Source organism: Pseudochaenichthys georgianus, chromosome 16 (assembly GCF_902827115.2).
Source record: "Pseudochaenichthys georgianus chromosome 16, fPseGeo1.2, whole genome shotgun sequence".
Lineage (NCBI taxonomy): Eukaryota > Metazoa > Chordata > Actinopteri > Perciformes > Channichthyidae > Pseudochaenichthys > Pseudochaenichthys georgianus.
This window is the reverse complement of record NC_047518.2, coordinates 30,445,528-30,465,338: the sequence shown is the minus strand read 5'-3', so window position 1 is coordinate 30,465,338 and position 19,811 is coordinate 30,445,528. Positions and strand designations below refer to the sequence as shown.

General features: G+C 40.9%; 1 protein-coding gene across 1 annotated transcript; it reads right to left on the bottom strand.

Annotated features, from left to right (window-relative positions):
• Positions 1-629: 629 nt before the first annotated feature.
• m6pr (mannose-6-phosphate receptor (cation dependent)) lies at positions 630-10,193 on the bottom strand. The gene is made up of 7 exons (XM_034102445.2): positions 9,859-10,193; positions 9,010-9,182; positions 8,652-8,815; positions 8,356-8,465; positions 7,874-8,004; positions 7,653-7,779; positions 630-2,238 (listed from the first exon to the last, which is right to left on the bottom strand). Exons 1-7 carry the CDS (start codon positions 9,862-9,864, stop codon positions 2,116-2,118), a joined length of 834 nt encoding a protein of 277 aa, XP_033958336.1. The 5' UTR covers positions 9,865-10,193; the 3' UTR covers positions 630-2,115.
• Positions 10,194-19,811: the final 9,618 nt, after the last annotated feature.

Below are 19,811 nucleotides of genomic sequence, written 5' to 3'. Positions count from 1 at the left end.
TGATTATTATATTATCCTGCTTTTATACTTGTAAGAGCATTACACTTTTTGATGTGGACCACATTTTGATTTTTAAATTGCTGTGTAGATATATACTACATTAGCATAATTATAAAGTAAAAACTGTTTGTGTACTAGAAAGTTCAATATTTGCCTGAAATGTGGTGGAGTAAAAGTATAAAGTAACATTAAATGGAAATACTCAAGTAAAGTACAAATATGCCTAAAAAGTACCTAAGTACAATACTTGAGTAAATGTTCTTAGTTACTTTCCACTCCTGGTTATAATCATAGACTGTGAAGGTTCAAATACTTCCACAAGGATTTTCCCAAAATAATACCCAAACAAAACAATTCTCGCAATATGGTGTTCACTAAAACATCTGCCAAAAGAAGATCTGTAATCAAAACGCTACTCAACTTTAGCCATTAAAAACTTAAACACGAGGTCCATTAAAATAAACTAATAAAAAAATATCTGTGCATGAAATGTTTTTATTAAAACATTTTACATTAATTACATCTCCAGAGGTGAGTGCACTTGGGTGTGTACTTACTTCACCACTACAAGGGGCACACATAAGCTACTTTCAATTTTGGTGAAATTAAGAAACAAACAGAAAGCTTGGTGGTTTGAAATCATGCTTGAATCAAAACAGCTTTATGTCAATCTTGAGGTTGGTAAATTTTCACTACATCCACAGGAGTGACCATTTTCACCAGACTTCACCAAACTAAGCAAAAGGCTAATAAAACACAAAAAAGCAAATCATGAAAAATAAACAAAATCCAACAAACAAACTTAAGTCCTCTCACTCATTCACAATAATATAGTAAGTTAATTCACAACTGAAACTTTAACATCATTTCGACACAACCTATAATTTTATCCTCAGAGCTGTAACATTTTTACAACCATAAACAAACTTGAATAAAGAAGGTGTAGAGAAAATGCTTACATTGCAGATCTATCCTCCTAAAATATTGTTGTCGTTGTTAGTGTTTGTGCATTTGCCGTTAACCAAACATACGTTTCCTAATTAAATATCTTGCGAGTATGAATATTGTTCCTTTGCTGCAAATGTTATATTACTATAAAAATACAAGTAGATACAAACCATATTTTTTCAAATCATACATTATGAAAAGCAGAATGCATATCCTTCCAAATATCCATCACTGTGTAGTAGCATTAACAAGCCTACAATAGTGATTTAAGATACAATTCACTGATAAATTAGCAGGATGCATTGCTTCAAACACCAAACTTGTAAGTTTAACACATCAACTTAACTAAATTGTTGACCTTTCTGATAAAAATGGAAGATGTTAGTTAGCCTAGATGTCAGTCAGAAAGCTGGAAATGCTAAACATGTTAGGTACACATTAGCAATGATGTGGAATATTTTCGCCAAAATGTGTAAGAAAAGAAAATGCCAAACTAAAACTTAAATTCAGTCAAGCTATGGTTTCTGCAGTGATTTCTACCTCTTGAGCAAGGGTGTGAGCATAGTAACAGAACTAAACATTAAACATTTGCATTCTCATATTACTTTTAAAAACACAAAAACAAACTGATTAAAGCCAAATGACACAAGCAAAAGCACTTGTGTTTTGTAACCGGCACCTGTCAGTGCAGAACCATGTCGCAGAAATAACAGCTTGCACAGCAACCTGCACCAACTTCGAACAACAATCATTAGCTAAGCGGGAAAAGATGAGCAATATGTCATTGAGTTCAAATCAGAAACCCGACTTCTTAACTTCTCCCTTTTGTGCCAAATTTCCATTGAAGAGTCCATCTTTATTGTCACTTTGTAATCTTGGATGAATCATTCATTTGTTTGACAGCAAACAGCTGAATGAAATGCATGGGGAAGTAAGAGCAGACATGTATCTCCGCCCAATGAGTAACATGCCCTCCTAAGTGACAAGCAGATCACACAGTAGTTGCCTTAGGCACAGGTTTGGAATACAAGCAAATTGTTGACAGGTCCTAACCTAAACCAGCATAAGAGAAAACAAGACTTGTGTCTACCAACAACCTGAAACTTGAGGAAAAAGTATGCCGTGTCACATAGTGAACATGTCTGTCCCATTCCTGACATATGGAGGTCACATAGGCAGTAAGTAGTCATCTCGCTCCTCTGGCTCCTCTTCTAAAGGCTCTGTTGCCACTCCTCTGTATGCGGAGGCTTCCTCACGATTTCCTGACCGGCACACAAAGTCACAACCATCCTGTATGGGGGGGTAAAGTTTATGAATTAAAACAAAATAAGTCACATGAGCCTGATCTTTTAAAAAGGGAACATTTGCCACATTTTATCTGGATTTTCAAAATTCAAAATGTTCAAAACACACACACACTTTGGATAAGTATTCACCTTATCCACTTTGTAAATTGTTGCCTTCTTTAGAGTTATTAGTAATTCAAGATTAATTATTAAATTAAATGTGGTACATAAGATAAAATAAATTAAATAACTTTGACTTCAACATTAGACGTGTCCTCTAATCTGTACTAGAATAGTGTTTTAACACTCCTGTAATATACCTAATCTTGTTATCCTTTTCATTACAGATGAGGGAAAATGGTGTATTGATTAGATTCTGATCCGTGCACGTCCAATTTTGACTGACTTTAGTTCTAATGTTAATGTTAATTTGACTTCAACCCATAAATAATTATTTAAATTAACTCTAAATTTCAGATGATGATGGATTAGTGCTCCACATTTTTCCCACACATTTGTTTTACAATTAGGCCAAAGGTAAAGAGAGACATTGATGACCTTGTGTCCCTTTTGTTGGTACGTGGTTCCATTTTGTCTATGGCCTTGGACGGCTTCACTAACGGAGCGTCCACACTACAGCTCCAAAAATAGCTTGGAGCTGGGCGTGTCTGGAGCTTGGGGATTTTATTCAAGCAACACGACCAACAACCAATCACATGAATCTCCCGCCCCCGACATACAAAGCAAAAAACCCCGCGGATTTTATGCGAGCAATATATATATAAACTCCCCAAACAGGCGAAAACCTACCAGTTTCCCCCACTGTCTCTGCCACCTCCCTCCATGCCTGGTTCCTCCGGTTTGTATCCCGGTAGGTGAAGAGGGTCTGGTCATACAAAACCGGGTGATTCGCTACGGCGATAGTTAGTTTCTCCTCCGACTTTTTTTGAAATATAGAAATGAACGGCGGGATATCTCTCCCAGCTTAGACGCGGTTTGATTGGCTACGGCTTCAGCTGTCAGATTTTGGGAAACGGGATTTGATTGGCTGGCGCTGGCTACTCCGGCGTCTCAGGCGACAGAAGTTGAACATTGTTCAACTTCTGTCGCCTGAGACGCCTCGCTCTGCTACCCACAATTCAGTTCGGCGAAAAAGCGCGGCTACGTGACGTCACCCCATTGAAAGTGAATGGGCAGATTGGAGCAGATTGGAGCTTTCGACGCTGTAGTGTAGACGGGCCGTAAGAGTCACCCAGTTCTGCCCTGCTAAAGTCCGGCTGAGTGCAGTCACAGAGATGCTATGGCTGCTCTACATGAAAGGACATTAATGGTCTGATCCGAGAATGGACACCATTTCCTGCTCCCAGAGAGAATGACGCTCCTCAAACTGAACATTACAGCCGTTGATACTGTCTCACGTGGGTCTGCTCCCCCCCACGAGCCATGAACTGAAAGCATGACATCTGCTTTAAACACCTGGAAGCCTCCCTGTCACACCAGCACCAACCCTTGGGTCAGTCAGATGAGACTAACGGCTTGGCATTTGGTTCAGATACATGACTCTCGTTACCGCAGGGTGGGTTGTTTTTTTAAGGCTATTCATACTGCAACGCAGAGGCTGCCTGTGTGTTAGCGAGCTGGTAAAAGCCCCTACCATTGTTTCAAATAGGTCTGATGTCAGGGGCCTCTTACTGTCTAATTCTGCATGTATTCACATTATATGGACCATGTTTCCACCTGGTAAAACTAAAGGCTGCACGGTACTCAGGCTACAATACAACCATTCTGTTCTGCTCTGCTCTAACGATTAAATTGATAGATTCTACATCAAAAGAATGAGCTTTTATTGTTTCCAATGATAACGTCACCTTAAGTGGAGGAATGCAAACCTGTTTTCAAATGTAAGGTTTTGAATTTGTTTGACATTTCTCAGTAATGACACCATCAGACACCCACTATCATTCATGCTATGCCATCAGTAGTAACTCAGATGTTAAGGGAATGAAGCTTTACCTCCCAAATCAGATATGCTTTGTTCTTTAACAAATGTATCAATTTCCTGCATAATATATGTTTCTCACAATAGTTTTTGTAAGCTGCACACAGGTGATACTGAGTCTTCTCGATTAATAGAGTATAAACTATACCATGCTTAAATAGACTCCTAAATTATTATTTCATATGTAACATATGTAAGAAAAGGGAGGGAAGAGTAAATTATATTGAGTAATTTATTTTATATTGGGTAATTTATTTCTCAAACCTATGTTTTATGGAAGAGTAAATGTATTTCTGATAAACTAATCTTTTATCAAACGGTAAATGGTAAATTAATATAACATTTAGAATCATTGAGAAGGGGTTATATCCACCGGGACTAGCTCACCTTTAACTTAGAATAACATTTCTCTGCTATGGACATGAGTATATGATTCTTGCATGTTAAATGACTAACACAAACCTTACATTTATGCATGTGCATGTGTCAGGAAGGCTCCCGAAGCAATCTGAGGGGCCTATCCTATTTTTGTAATTGAATGATAATGTGCTAATCCATTACCTTGAGTTGTCTTCACTCACATCCCTATCAAGTGTTAATCCAATAACCAGGACAGCTCTCAAGGCCAAGGGTCAGAGAGAGAGGGTCACACTCTCCGGCTGCAGAGAGCACCCCCAGCCACGGGCAAGGAAGCACAAGGTCGTTCAAGATGAGAGGGGACTCTTCTCTTCACCTTTCTGCTGAGAGATGATTTCTCTTCACCTTTCTGCTAAGAGGGGGTGCTTCTCTTCATCTTTCTGCTCAGTGGGCTCAAGCAGACAACCCTGCAGGACGAGCGAGAGTTTCAGAGGCTTCTATAATACGAGGTTCCATGTTTCTTGGAGGAGCAGATGTCTTCCTAACTACCCCCATCACGGGGACGACACCTGGATGCACCACTTGGAATACGCAGTTACACTGCTCTCAAGCAGATAGCAGAAGGAATGCAGGCAGATGAGCCTCTGTTTCACTGGGGGATCATACAGTGCTCACTAAATGAGCCACACAAAAGCAGAGCAATTGGGGGGGTTGAAATATGGCGCTCTGATGAAAAAGAGTTTGAGCCAATCAGCACCTCAGTGCTAATCTACAGTATCAGGATGCCTTTACACACCAGACACTCTGTCATAAAGAGAGGAGGACATGTTCTTCCAGCTCTCGTACAAAGATGAACTTTGAATTGAATGACCAGACGTTTACAGATGTACAATTAATAATTGTTTTTTGATATTTCCAATGACCAGACATGTGTTAAATAGTGGTGATAAATATATTTTGTCAAATGAGATTACACTTTCACACTAAACAAAATAAATAAATAAATATTCTCAGATGATAAGGTATTTCTACTATTATCACAGATAATGTTAATATCCTTAATTGTCCAGCAATCAGGCTTAACAACACTACTCTTTAATGTATTATCCATGCATAGACAGACCTAAAATGATGTTTCAAGTACTGGATTAATTTCAGTTTTGGCCCAAAACAAATATTTATAATATTTCATTTAACAATTATGTAGCATATTTGATCCTCTAATTAGAGAAATATAATTTAAATAAATTGATATTCTATATTCAACATTAGATAAACACAGAATAACCATAAGTAGATGTTCAGGTAAGTATGGCTAATAAGAATCATTAATTGAGTTAGTTTGGTACAGATCAGTTGTAGCATTTACAAATGTATGAATTAAAGTTTTAGGAATGTTTAATCCTTCCTTTCCAGGTTTTTACAAAAGTCTTTGAATATTTGCCTAACTTTTCCTTTTCAGATTGTTAAACATTTTGAGAATTGTTTACGATTTCCCTTCAGATTTTGAAATGACATAATGATTGATAGTTCAAGTAATGTAATTCTGTTATCATGCCATAGTCTCTTGATTTAAGCTTAATGAAGATAAACGTAAATATAATCCTAAATTGTTGAGACTGCAATTTTGCAGATTAGAGATTGATTAGCTCACCAGTGGGAATCTCTTAAACCATAGTTCGATCTCTCATGATGCTGATTTATTGACGCCTTGACTAAATGTTTGTCTTGAAGTAAATATTTGAGCTGCAAGCTAGTCTTGATTTTGTAGGAAATGAAATTAACTAATGAGTAAATGATAAAAGGTATTTGTTTTAAAATGTTTATGTTATTATGTATCTGTGATTATATGTGATTATAACCCTATGTTCATTATCGTGCTTTTGAAAAGATGCTCCAAACACTGATGAGAGATAATTGTTATGATTGTGACTGTTTCAATCTGAAATGTTTTATTAATGCGATTATTTGCAACATTGTGTAGAATGCCTACACCCTTTCTGAAGAACCTTATTTATTAGGGTATTGAACAAATTATTATTAGAATAGGTTGTTTAGGTTATCTATCAAAATTGATAAAAAGAGAGAAACTGTTAGGGAAATAATTTGCTTAGGTATTCAACCTTTGACACAGTTCATTATTTTCTCCTCTCACTGTCTCCTTTCTCATGGCATAGGTCTACGGCCTTGGGTATTGCTGCCATCTCTCTTAAGGAGGAGCAGCTTGGGCGCATTGTTGTTGCCAGTCTATGACAGAGCACAAGCTGCCATGAGGTAGTTTACTGTTCAGGGACGAAGGTTCCCTGGCGCAAATTCTTTTCTATGGACGAGCGCTCTAGTGAGACTCAGGATCCATATGTTTAGTCTCACTGATGAAGAATGTTGATTATTACACTCCGAACTAGATAAAACCTCGAGCTACAGAAAGAGTTCTTCAGAATTGGTTTGGCAACCGCTGTGTCAACTCGTGACACACCACCTGTCTTGTCAACTCTCCGGCCGAAACTCCAAATAAACCACCAGTGTTTGACATCAAAGCTCCAACTCTCCTCGTGTCTCTCTGAGTCCTGACTCTCCATTGCTACAGAAGTTTCCCTTACAGTGAGGGTAAATGAAGTCGATTGAAGCAACACGTTTCTCAACATGCTTAATTTATTGGGAAATCCACGTTTGCAACTGCAACTACGTCATTTGACATGAATGCTACATAGTTGGACGCAAGGAAGAACTGCATGCTATTTCAGTTTGGATTTCTTGTCTCTGTCTCCGTCCAGACAGGGAGCACGAATGCACTTAAGGCCGCTTTGAAATATAACATCCATTTCCCCTTGCAATGCAGACTGGCTATGTTACTGACAGATGAATGTGCAAAGGATGTTATAGACAAGGATATATTTAACAGTGTTTTGGGTGACTAGGATATTCAGCCAAAAGTATACGTCCATGTCTGCATTAGCTGTTAGACAAGAATATAGTGTTGCTTCAATTGACTTCAAACTCCCCATAAAAAGGTGGCAAACGTTCCCTTTAATGACGTTATGTATCAATCATAGTAGGCTTACCGCTGTCATATTGCCAACCTCCAGCCAAAAAGCATAATTTGGGAATTGCTCCATTCCTTTGGCTCCAACAATCAGTCGCTGGTAGAGAAATCCTCCGAGGAGATACACAGAAAGAAGACAGAAACCACTGGAAGAAGAGAGGGCCTATAATTAATATTCATTCATAATATTACATGCTTTGACATAAGGGTTTTGTGTCATAACAGAGTGTATTTACACACATGATGAGTATTATGGAGCCAGTGCTGAGGTGGGACTCAAGAGGGGGGCACACTGCACTGGAGTCCAGCTCAAACAGGTAGAAACAGTCCTGCGCCCTCTGCCTCACTTCCAGCGCCACCTTCATCTGGTCCTGGGTGTGAGATGGTAAAAGACACACAAAGGTAAATAGTCTATAAGTCTCACACAATAAAAAAAAGAAGCGAAATGGAGCTAACATTAGGCAATTTTCAGACCAATTGGTAGCGCTGTGTGAACAACGCAGCCACTCTTCATTTTAGTTAGACAAAGGGTACTGCAGCAGTTGTAAAACACTGTGCCATAGCATTATAAGTCTGTGTGGAGTATGTGTTTATGTCGTCCTTGATCATGTATCCAATGGATACCTAATAAATAGCCACCCCGATCCCGGCATTTGTGTTTTAAACATAGTGCAAAGCATTTCTCACATATCTGGTGATGTACACATTTGCATTTTTTTTACCGAACTTGTTCCCCTGTTACAAGAGATCATGATCATGGCTTTTCTCATTTCCTTGGAGCAGTGGTCATGATAGCTTTCACCATTTCCGTAGAACAAAATCACCCAGTCACCTGCAAGGGCAGCAAAGTGTCAAAACAGAATGCAGACCTAAATCACCCAAATCTTAAGCATTTTTGGTCATATGCTCATATTGTGTCAAACATAATGCAATTGTCCAACCTTCCAATTCACAAATGGTTAACATTTACACAGAGTCAGGGTAAATAAGGGTGTAATTATTATGTTTTGGGACTTACTTCCTCCAATGGCCTGTGTTGCATTATACATGCCAATCACTGTCGCTTTCATCTTCTTGGTTTCGAACTGAACAACTCCAGCTCCTTGAATCCCCCCCGCGTCCCCGCACAACTGGAACACGTATGTGTAACTCTCAGTTCCATTATTGGTCACTGCTGTAAAGCTGTCAACATGAGAAAACATTTAATAAACAATTAATAACATCTCAAACGGATAAATCAGTCCAAATGTTTCTAACATGATTGGTTTGCATATTCAAGAAGTTAAATGTTTGATTGATTACAGGCAATCCAACAAATATAAAAAGTCATATTAATGTTGCTTAATGTGTCGGTTTACAGTTGAGTCACTTCTTACTTTTTATAGGCGAGTGGCTCTAGTCGATTGAGGACTTCCCGTTCTGAGGCAGACTCTGTTAACAGTTTACAGTTCTTTGTGCCATTAGTGGCGTAGACCCCACTGTCACGGAGCACCAGCTGAACCACCAGGGTCCACACCAGGAAGGGCCCTCCATCGTGACTGTACACCACCTGGCAGATGTCCACATGAGAGAAATTATTGACATTTGTTATTATTCATTTGAAATAAGCTTTAGATAATATAAAATCTGAAAAAATGGAAACTCGACCATATGTTGCCATGCTTTAGTCTATACTATAACACAGTAACATTATACTATAAATAGCAGTTTATTTAGTCAATTGACAGAAGATTGATAGGCAACCTTTTGAGAATCAGATGAAACATTTCAAGTTATTCTTCAATTACATTTGCAAAAGTATACTGCATGTATTTGTCATACCTTATATTTGACTGATGTTTACACTGTTTGTTTAATAGTACACACCATTTCAATATATTATCGTGGGTTCTGGGAAATTATAATAGCTATGTTACACGGCTTTATACAGACTGAACTACTTGGTTGGCATGGTCAGGTATTTGTTTCCTGGACAAAAAAACAACACGGAAGAAATTGTTGTTTAATCCTGGACAAAAACGCCCTGTAGCATAGGAAAATTATAAACTGATCGTGTAATTGGGTAATTAGGTTGTAAATCGACATATTTTAGATAACGTCATGTGCATGCAAAATGTCTGTTGATGTGCGCATGAGGCAAACACTTTCCATAGGAAACACAGTCCGTTACAAAGATGCCTCCGAAAATAAACAAAGTTTAAGTTGTGGCTACATAGTGCACCTACCTTCATGACTTCTTCTACTGTAAACAAGCGGGCACAGCTTCTTTGTTAGTTACAGCTTTGTTTAAACATGTAGCCAACGTTGATGAGCTTCCTCTCGCTAACGTCGCTTCCTGGTTCACTTAATAAAGCTGCTGTGTTGTTATGCAGAAAAGAATAAAGTAAATATGCATGAACTCATCACATCTAAAAGTAACGTTTTTAGCTGCACGCTTTTTCTTTCCTCGATATTAAACGCGCTTTTTCTGACAAATGTGTGAAAGAAGGGCATCCAAGAGGCTAACGAGGTACACACAGCAGTAGTGCGGAAGTGAAACTAAACACACGCGCACATGTGACCGTGCAAATGAAGCGCGACCAATGAGCTGCGGCTGATTCCTGCTCACACCCGCATCAGCTGACAGCAGACAGACACACAGAGCTGGGAACGGGAAGAGATAAGCATGGCATGATGTCTGTACATAGTATTGTATTAGTCAAAGCTACACAAAGCCAAACCACTGCAAATATGTAACCATTATGTAATACATTGCATCTCCAGATTATGGAAGCCATTAAGCGACTTGAAAATTCAATTAATTCCAAAATAGCATATCTAACATCCAATTTGCTGCCCTAGGCGAGATTTTATCTCTCCAGTTCTAAACGATATTTTTGGTTTACTGTCCTATAGTATACATTGGAATGATTTCAAACCTGCCTTAGAAATAAGACCCACTGAGATAACTTAGACTAAAGTTAACTATCTAAACACTGAGAGAGTCCTTTACCTATAGTTATCAGCTAGAGCAGCTAGCACCAGATTCTAATAACAACAGCACCAGTACAGGTGCACCCTCCCTCGCTCACTCACTCGCCCTTTGGCTGTGAGCTGCGGGCGCCAGATAAGCCAACATCCCCCATTTGCATCACTTACAGCGCCCATCGTACAGGGCAAATAAAAAGTGTAACCGGGGTGAAAAGGGTATTACCAGGGGTGTCGCCTGGAACTGGCACTACAGTCATCAATCAATGTTTATTTATATAGCCCAATATCACAAATGTTACATTTGTCTCAGTGGTCTTCACAGTGTGTACAGAATATCAGTATGACAATACGACACCCTCTGTCCTTAGACCCTCACATCGTACAAGGAAACACTTCCAAAGAAAACCCAGTTTAAAGGGAAAAATGGGAGAAACCTCAGGGAGAGCAACAGAGGAGGGATCCCTCTCCCAGGACGGACAGACGTGCAATAGATGCCGTGTGTAAATTGAAAAGATAATACATTTGCAACATAGGTAGTCCAAATGTTTGGAAATGCATGTGTGTATAATAGGAAGATGAATCCACGAGGATATCCATCCAGGACCTATGATCCAGGACCACAGCCACGACTCAAGATCCAGCGCTCGCGATCCAGGACACAGGACCGCAGGATCATCCATGACTCCGGATCCCAGCGTATATAGACACCAAAAAGAAAGACATTTGGGGAAGCTGGGTTAATCGGAACATGAGTGTACACGGGTATAGACAGAGAGAAGGAAGAAGTAAGATGTCCCCCGACAAACTAAGCCTATATCAGCAAAACTAGGGGCTGAATCTAATCAGCCCTAACTATAAGCTTTATCAAAAAGGAAGGTCTTAAGCGCACTCTTAAAAACGGATAGGGTGTCTGCCGCCCGAACACAAACTGGAAGCTGATTCCACAAATGTGGAGCTTGATAAGAAAAGGCTCTGGCTCCCATTGTACTTTTAAAGATTCTAGGAACAACCAACAACCCTGCATTCTTGGAACGCAATGCCCTAGTAGGACAGTAGGGTATAATGAGTTCTTTAAGGTAAGATGGCGCCTGCCCATTAAGGGCTTTGTAGGCGAGAAGAATAATTTTAAATTCTATCCTGTGTTCTATAGGGAGCCAGTGTAAGGCAGCCAGAACAGGAGTAATGTGGTCCCTTTTCCTAACTCTGGTTAGTACACGAGCCGCAGCATTTTGAATCAGCTGAAGCGACTTGATTGACTTCTTGGTACTCCCTGATAATAAAGAGTTACAATAATCCAGCCTAGAAGTAACAAATGCATGGACTAGTTTCTCTGCATCGTTTTGAGGCAAGATATGCCTGATTTTTGCAATGTTACGTAGATGGAAGTAGGCGGTCCTTGAAATTGATTTTATGTGGGCGTTAAAGGATAAATCCTGATCAAATATAACACCAAGATTCCTTACAGTCTCACTGGAGGCCAAATTAATGCCATCCATAGTTAGTATGTCTTTAGATAATTTGTTTCGTAGATTCTTCGGGCCAAGTACAATAACTTCAGTTTTGGTCGTGTTTAACATCAAAAAGTTTAAGGTCATCCACGTTTTTAAGTCCTTAAGGCAGTCTTGAATTTGATTGATTGATTGATATATTGTTCTTTATATTAAAATATGTATTTCTAAATTGTATTTCTGTTCTATAATTCCAATTTTCACTATTTGTACATTGATGTTCTAGTAGTCGTAATTTCACTTACCCATCTAGTGTTTTTGAAGCAAAAAAAAATAAAATACGTTGGGGAAAAAAAGTAATCAAAGCTCAACAGTCGGAGATATCCTTTGCTTGGGGATTGTTTCAAATCCATCACGTGTGATAAACTATTATAGAATACAGCAGCACATGCTCAACATGCCCAAGACGTCAGAATGCTCGTAGTGACTGTCTAACTGATTGACATGTTTGTGTTTCTGAAGGCGTACACTGAACCCACAGCCAGCTACCTGCACGGTCAGCCTGTGTATCCCGGCCATCAGTTCACTGATGGCTACAGTCAAATTTTCCATTGAAATGCAGGTATGTGAGTTTTGTACACCAGTTTATTTATGTTTAATGTTTCACATTGCTCCACATGATGCCTTGACTACAAAGTCTTCCATGTTTCTACGCTTCTTCCTCTGTGTCACAGTTTCGGGAATATCAAGATCATTGCACAGGGCCTTGGTCTTGTCATAGACCTCATGTGCTTTCTCGTTACTTTGGTAACTTTTCAGTGTGTTCTCAACTGCTGTTTTGTAATCTACTGCCTGCACCAAGTCAATTGTTTCTTTCTGCAGGTATTTGTGCAGGCCCTGAGTGGTTGAGAGCAGTGTCTGTAACATGACAGCATGTAGATGGTACTGAATTTTCAAAGCTTGCTTTCCAGTCCCTTTGCTAGAGGGGCTGAAAGGCTCCCTAAAGTCTTGATCAAAGCAGGGAGGTTTTTGACATGCCCAGCGAACAAGTTGTTTGTCCTCTAGCTGTTTCTGAAATGTTTGCAATCTCTGATGGTGGACAAGAGATGTGGAGAAGAAAGAGTAGAGACACTCCAGGAGATCAACGCAGGTATGTGAGTTTTGTACACCAGTTTGTATAAGTTTAATGTTTCACATTGCTTGTGAAAAAATACTACCACTATACGATCACTGATGTTTTGTTGTTGACTGGACACTTATTTTGTAAAAGAGATAGCATGAGAGGATCTCTTCAGCAATGCAGCTCACGTGTCCTTTTTATATGCTGTCCATTGAAATGCAGGAAAGTAATCACCAGCTCTGAGTGATCTGTTGCCGAGGGGACACTACACCGGAGTTACATAAGCAGAGATAAAGTGCTATTTTGGGGGGAACTCACCTCCTCTGGGGTCCCCCAGGAAGAATTTTTTTAAATATTGAAGTTAAAAGCATCAATCTTGTGCACTTTGAGAGCAACATTAAGAGATATGGATACATCTCTCAACACCCAGATGTAAAAAAAATCAAAGAATCAGAATCAGGTTTATTATTTAAAAACACTTCATTTTCCAATTAAATCATAAACTAGGTCAAATTATTAGAAGTTGTTAGTAATCAGATTAAACAGAAAAAAGGGATGGAAGGAGGACATAATAATCCCTCATCTCTTGCTGCTTCCCTCATCACTTGCTGTTTGTGGTTGAAATTATCTCTTTTGCTGGCCAAACATGCTGGATGGAAAGCAGTGATGTCTCACTTGCCTTGGCCCGGTATCTGCAGTCCCTACATCAGACTCTTGTCTGTTCTGGTGTTCCTGTTCATTGTTGTCTCCATTGTCGTTCTTGCCTGTTGTATCTCCTTCTTGTGTGTCCCTTTCTTCATCCTCTACTCTGTTTGGCTCATCTGTGATGACTGTGTAGGTAAACACAAACAAGTATGTAAGTCAATCAGTTTCCAGCTCTGTCAAATAAATGAATTTCAAGATACACAAATGTGTCTTCATTAAAATGAGTGTCACCACACTGTCACAAAATGTAATACTAACCAATTGAAAATAGTTACATTTACATTGGAAACCTCTTGTAGATATCACTGTTAAGAGTAGTTATCTGCCAATAGGACAGAATCATTCCTATACAAATGCAGTTTGAGTAATTCACTTAATATATTCACTTAACGCTTTAATATAGTCATTTTCACTTAATACTCTAATATAGTCATCTTTCTGCATTCAACACTAAGGAAAGCTGTACAATTTGACATGATAATGAGGAAAAAAGGCCTCCGACAATGCAGATCATTTTTTGATCATATTCATTTTAAGATGGGGGTCAAGGCTTAATATTTGGGAGCATAGTGTCCCTTGCCCCCTTTCAGGAGCCCCACTGGATTAGCTTTGATCTGAAGTATTTGTATAAAAAGCTTGTTAGCTGGCTGTCCATCTCATAATGTTCACATAGAAACTAGCTGTCAATAGGAAATATCAATCAGAAGAATTATAATTTCATGCAAAAATCTGTCACAAAAAGAGGTTGCACATTTAAATTCAGGTGTTGTTATGGCAACGTCAGTGGCCACCATAGACTGTATATATAAGGTGGCCACACAGCCACATGTACTGCTGCTAATACGTTCAAACCTATGGTTCAAACATGCTGTCGACACGAAAAGCAGTGGCAACTATGCCACCATTTCAGCTGACTTTTTCTCAGAAATACTGTCACATAACATCCATATATTTCAGTGCTTGGTTGATGCTTAGCTAAGCTAACTATGAAACACTTTGACAGGAGTCCGGATCAACTGTGTACTGTAAGGTAGCTTCTAGCTTAAAGAGCCTGTGACACAGTTTTCCCCCATCATCCAAACCCATCAATTTGAGTACATATTGTCCCCTTGAAAACCGTTACTGAACTGATTTTGGATATTTGTACTTTGATAACCATTAATCTGCCCTTCAATGTTGACAATTTTCTGGATCTTCTCGCGGATTCTTCAAGTCCCGCCAAATGATGGGTGACGTCATTGCGGGCACAGCGCTCCAGCTGCACCGTCCAGGATCCCAGCATCTGCATGTAAACCTTTATATATATACAGTCAGATGTAAACGCACGACGGCGCACACAGCAGCAAGCTCAGACAGCGATGACAGGTTAATGTTGAACGTGTCTGAGAGCTCATATGAGGCTGAAGGATCGGTTTATGTTGTATCTGTTAGAAGTTTAGGAATGAGGTGCGTCAATATGGGCGATCATACGGTCATGTAGCCAGTGGTGGAATGGGACTAAAAATCATCCCGGGACTCTCGACCGGCCCACTTCTGTACCGCTAGTAAATTGTCAACGGGGGCAGTGGGGGATGTCAGGGGCGGCGGGTGCTGTAGATAGTAAATGTAAATATGTAAATATTTGTGTCACTGCATCCTGGTAAAATACAAATATAATGTATAATGTCTGTCTTTGACATTAGCGCTGCTAGCCACCTGTGCCCTGTACTACGAAGCCAGTTCAACAGACCCTGGATATGTTTGAGTAGCAAACTAACTAACAACAACAAACTAACAAACGAGATCTCGCTAAGCGGTCCTACGACGCTGGTTATCAACTCGGTAAATCAAGCCAGGGTTTCTCTCTCCAGCTGAGAGTGCGTTCACGTCTAAGACACGAGTGGATCTGACTTTAATTACATTTGTCTCGAGTGTTTCGTCAACATAATGTGTTAAATAATACTTCTGCATACAGTCTGTGACACTGTGAGTGTTGCACGGCCAGATGAGGCTGGAGAAGCTGACTCAGATAAGGAAATATATGATATATTATGATATTATATGATCGATGATCTGATTGATGATGTAATATGAATGATAAGTGCGACACGTCGGCGTCTTCTCTGCATGGCAGTTTAAACTGTATTTCCTTTATCCTGTAATATGACTTGAGAGATTTAAACTCCGCACAGTGAGTTGATCTCTTTTCTATAGACGCCGGAGGCGGGCAGCGTCAGGTAAAATAAGTTATTTAGCCTTCTCAAACCTGAGCCTCACGCGCCGCCTATGGGGGATGTGCTAGTTACTTATCCGACCGGCCCACTTCGGTACCGGCCCATCGGGATTCGTCCCGATGGCCAGTCCGCCACTGCACCCAGCCCACGTAAACTGTCAACGGGGGGAGCCTCGCTGTGGGGAAACGGTGGACCTAGTGTCCCGATCGGAGTGGGAATAATAATAATAATCCGTTCATTTTATCCATTAATTTCCCCAACATTGTGGTAAAAAAAACACACGTTTAATCCACGTTGGTGTACTACAACTACAAAAAGCATCGGTTTGTTTTCTCATCAGGAAATGCAGACCGGCTCAAACAAACGATTTTTAATCATCCTCACGATCATTTAATGTATCATATGTTCGCCGAATTGACATGAAAGCACTAATAAATGTAGTTTCATCCACTTGAGTTTACAACCACAAAAATAATCGATTTGTTTTTATATCACATCCGACGGGAGGAAATTCAGCAGCTCTCACTCCCGATTTTTAATCCAAATGTAATCATCATCTTCACCACGATCATTTATGTTTATGTCGCCGAATTGACATGAAAGCACTGACAAATATGAATATACTGTAGTCAACTTCATTAAAACGTCATTAACGTGCCTAATCTCAGTAATTCACCATTTCTACGCATGACACAACACACTTTGTCCGTGTTTGGCTCTCGAAGCGTTCCCGCATTGACGTCACTTCCGGCTTCTCCCAAAACTTCAAAATGAGTGAAGGAATTTCCCCGCGATGTTCGAAATTATTGATATTTAACGGAACAGTATCGCTTTTTCTTTTTTAAACTGACGGTTCGAGATTACTAGTAGCCCAATATTTCATTGCAAAACAGTTGTTGGGATGCTGTCACAAGCTCTTTAATGTCCAACACTGACGGTCAAGTAAGTCAACATTTCCCAGAGAGCTTTCTTTGAAATCACCAGGTAACGCTAAAAAACACAACATTTAGATTGTATGACAAAGTGTTTATTTAACATATCTGGCTAGCTATAGCTACTTGCTAACGGTTTAGCTTACCCGCGCGATTCAAAGTAACGTCAACGTAGCTATAATTTATGCTTTGCTTACATGTTGACATAACTTGTAAGTTTACTGACATTTACATACCTTGTTCACCTGGCTCAGGTGGTGGCTCTGGGGTTGTTGTGTGAGCCACCACATGTCTAATGTCCATCTTCAGAAACTTTAAGTGTAAAGGCCCTGACACACCAACCCGATTTTGGGAGTCACGGCCCGTCTACACTACAGCGTCGAGAGCGTCGAAAGCTCCAAGCAGCTCCAAGCTGCCCATTCACTTTCAATGGGGTGACGTCACGTAGCCGCGCTTTTTCGCCGAACTGAATTGTGGGTAGCCGAGCGAGGCGTCTCAGGCGTCTCAGGCGACCCAGGCGACCAGAAGTTGAACATGTTCAACTTCTGGTCGCCTGGACGCCGGAGTAGCCAGCGCCAGCCAATCAAATCCCGTTTCCCAAAATCTGACAGCTGAAGCGCTAGCCAATCAAACCGCGTCTAAGCTGGGAGAGATATCCCGCCGTTCATTTCTATATTTTCAAAAAAAGTCGGAGGAGAAACTAACTATCGCCGTAGCGAATCACCCGGTTTTGTATGACCAGACCCTCTTCACCTCCCGGGATACAAACCGGAGGAACCAGGCATGGAGGGAGGTGGCAGAGACAGTGGGGGAAACTGGTAGGTTTTCGCCTGTTTGGGGAGTTTATATATATATTGCTCGCATAAAATCCCCGGGGGTTTTTGCTTTGTATGTCGGGGGCGGGAGATTCATGTGATTGGTTGTTGGCCGTGTTGCTTGAATAAAATCCCCAAGCTCCAGACACGCCCAGCTCCAAGCTATTTTTGGAGCTGTAGTGTGGACGCTCCGTCAGAGGCCATCAAAGGCTGTCGGGCATTCGCGGCGCCGTAGTCAGGTTGGTGTGTCCCGCACCGTCTGCCGTGACACGCCTTATTTGGACTGCCTGACCAAGCAATCACTCTGATTGGCTGTTCAGCTAGCGAATCAGAAGCGAAACGTGAGGGACGTAAATAAACGATTTAAGAAGTCACACACAGACCAGTGTTGCCAACTTGGCGACTTTATCGTTAACGACTTGTAATGGTGTTATTAGGGACTTTTCTGGTGTTTGGAGACTCACGTATTGTTCTGCAGTTAACGAGCTGCCGTGAGCCCCTCAGCCCTCCCATAGTACTGACAGGCGCGCAGACTTTGCCTCCCGCAGCAGCTCAGCTGCAGTCAGAGCAGAGAGGAGACAGCCACACTCTCCCGCGTCGAGACAGCTTCAAAATCACCTCGTCCACTGTGTGTGTGCCTCTCTGTGACAAGCTAAACATCCACGTAGGTCATCATGTCACAGTCTAAACTGTATTCACAAAAGTACAGAAAGGAGTGGGAATCGAACCCTGAGTTTAAAGGATGGTTGAAGCCATTTATTGGAGATGACACACGGGCATACTATACTGCCTTTATTGTAAGGGATATTTCTACTAAAAACTACTCAAACTATTTCTACTTTCTACTATAATACATGATAAAATATGTCTTGATTATATTTTGTAGTGTTCGGAATCTTCAAAGTTAACTGAAGTTATCAAATAAATGTAATGTAAAACTGAATCAAACCATAAACAAGGTGGCCTGTTGGGATTACTATATATATATCTGCATTATTTTATCCCACTTTATGCTTTGCTCTTGCTGCTTGTTTTACACTGATTTTATATCTTATTTCTTACTGATGTAAAGCACTTTGAACTGCAATTCCCTGTATGAAAGGTGCGATACAAATAAAGTTATTATTATTATTCAGATGGATGTTTCTGCCCCTCTGTTCATTCTCCCATTATCCTCCTCAATCTGCCTAGAAGTATTTTAATGTTGTAGCTGTTACTATAACCAATACTAATGCTAGGGCTGCAACTGACAGTTCTATTTCGTATATGGCTTCGCCCCCTAAGGCTATCGCTATTGGGTTTACCCTTCTGCGCCCCCGCGCAGTACTGAAAACACTTGTAGTCCACGCCCACCCGCTATAGGTGGGCCCCACCCTCGGGCCACCTTCCGGTATAAATAGGGAGGTTGCCCGGTGATTTGCTCCCTCTTTTCTTCATCAACCAGCAATTTACTGAAGCACGAGAAAGCAACAGCATGAGCAATAAAGAGTGTGTCCGTATGTGCCCTTCGTGCAATACAGGCTACATTATGAGCTATGATTTGCATCCGATATGCGCAGCCTGTCTGGGGCCAGAGCACGTGGACGCGGCTCTCAGCCGGCAGGTCGCATGTCCTCATTGTGTGCGTCTTCCTTCATCCGACAGGAAGCAAAGGGCGGACGCCCTAGCTGCTGCGGGTGAGGAAGACGTCTGGGGTGGGCAGATGCCCATCCAGGACAGCCTGTTTATGGAGGCGAGTGGGGGGCAGGAGTCGGACGACTCCTTCCCCGCCTCCCTCCAGGGCTCGCCATGCGGCTCTCCCCTTCCCCCTCTTCCCCGGACGGGGGAGACGGGGTCGGAGCGAGAGTCAGAGGTGGCGGTCGAGCACGTGGTCCCCTTCTCCGTGGCCACGGCGCTACCGGCATTGGGAGGCATCATGCTGGAGCTCCCGGAAATAATCGGCAAGGCAGCAGCATGTAGAGGTCTCCCCGTTCCA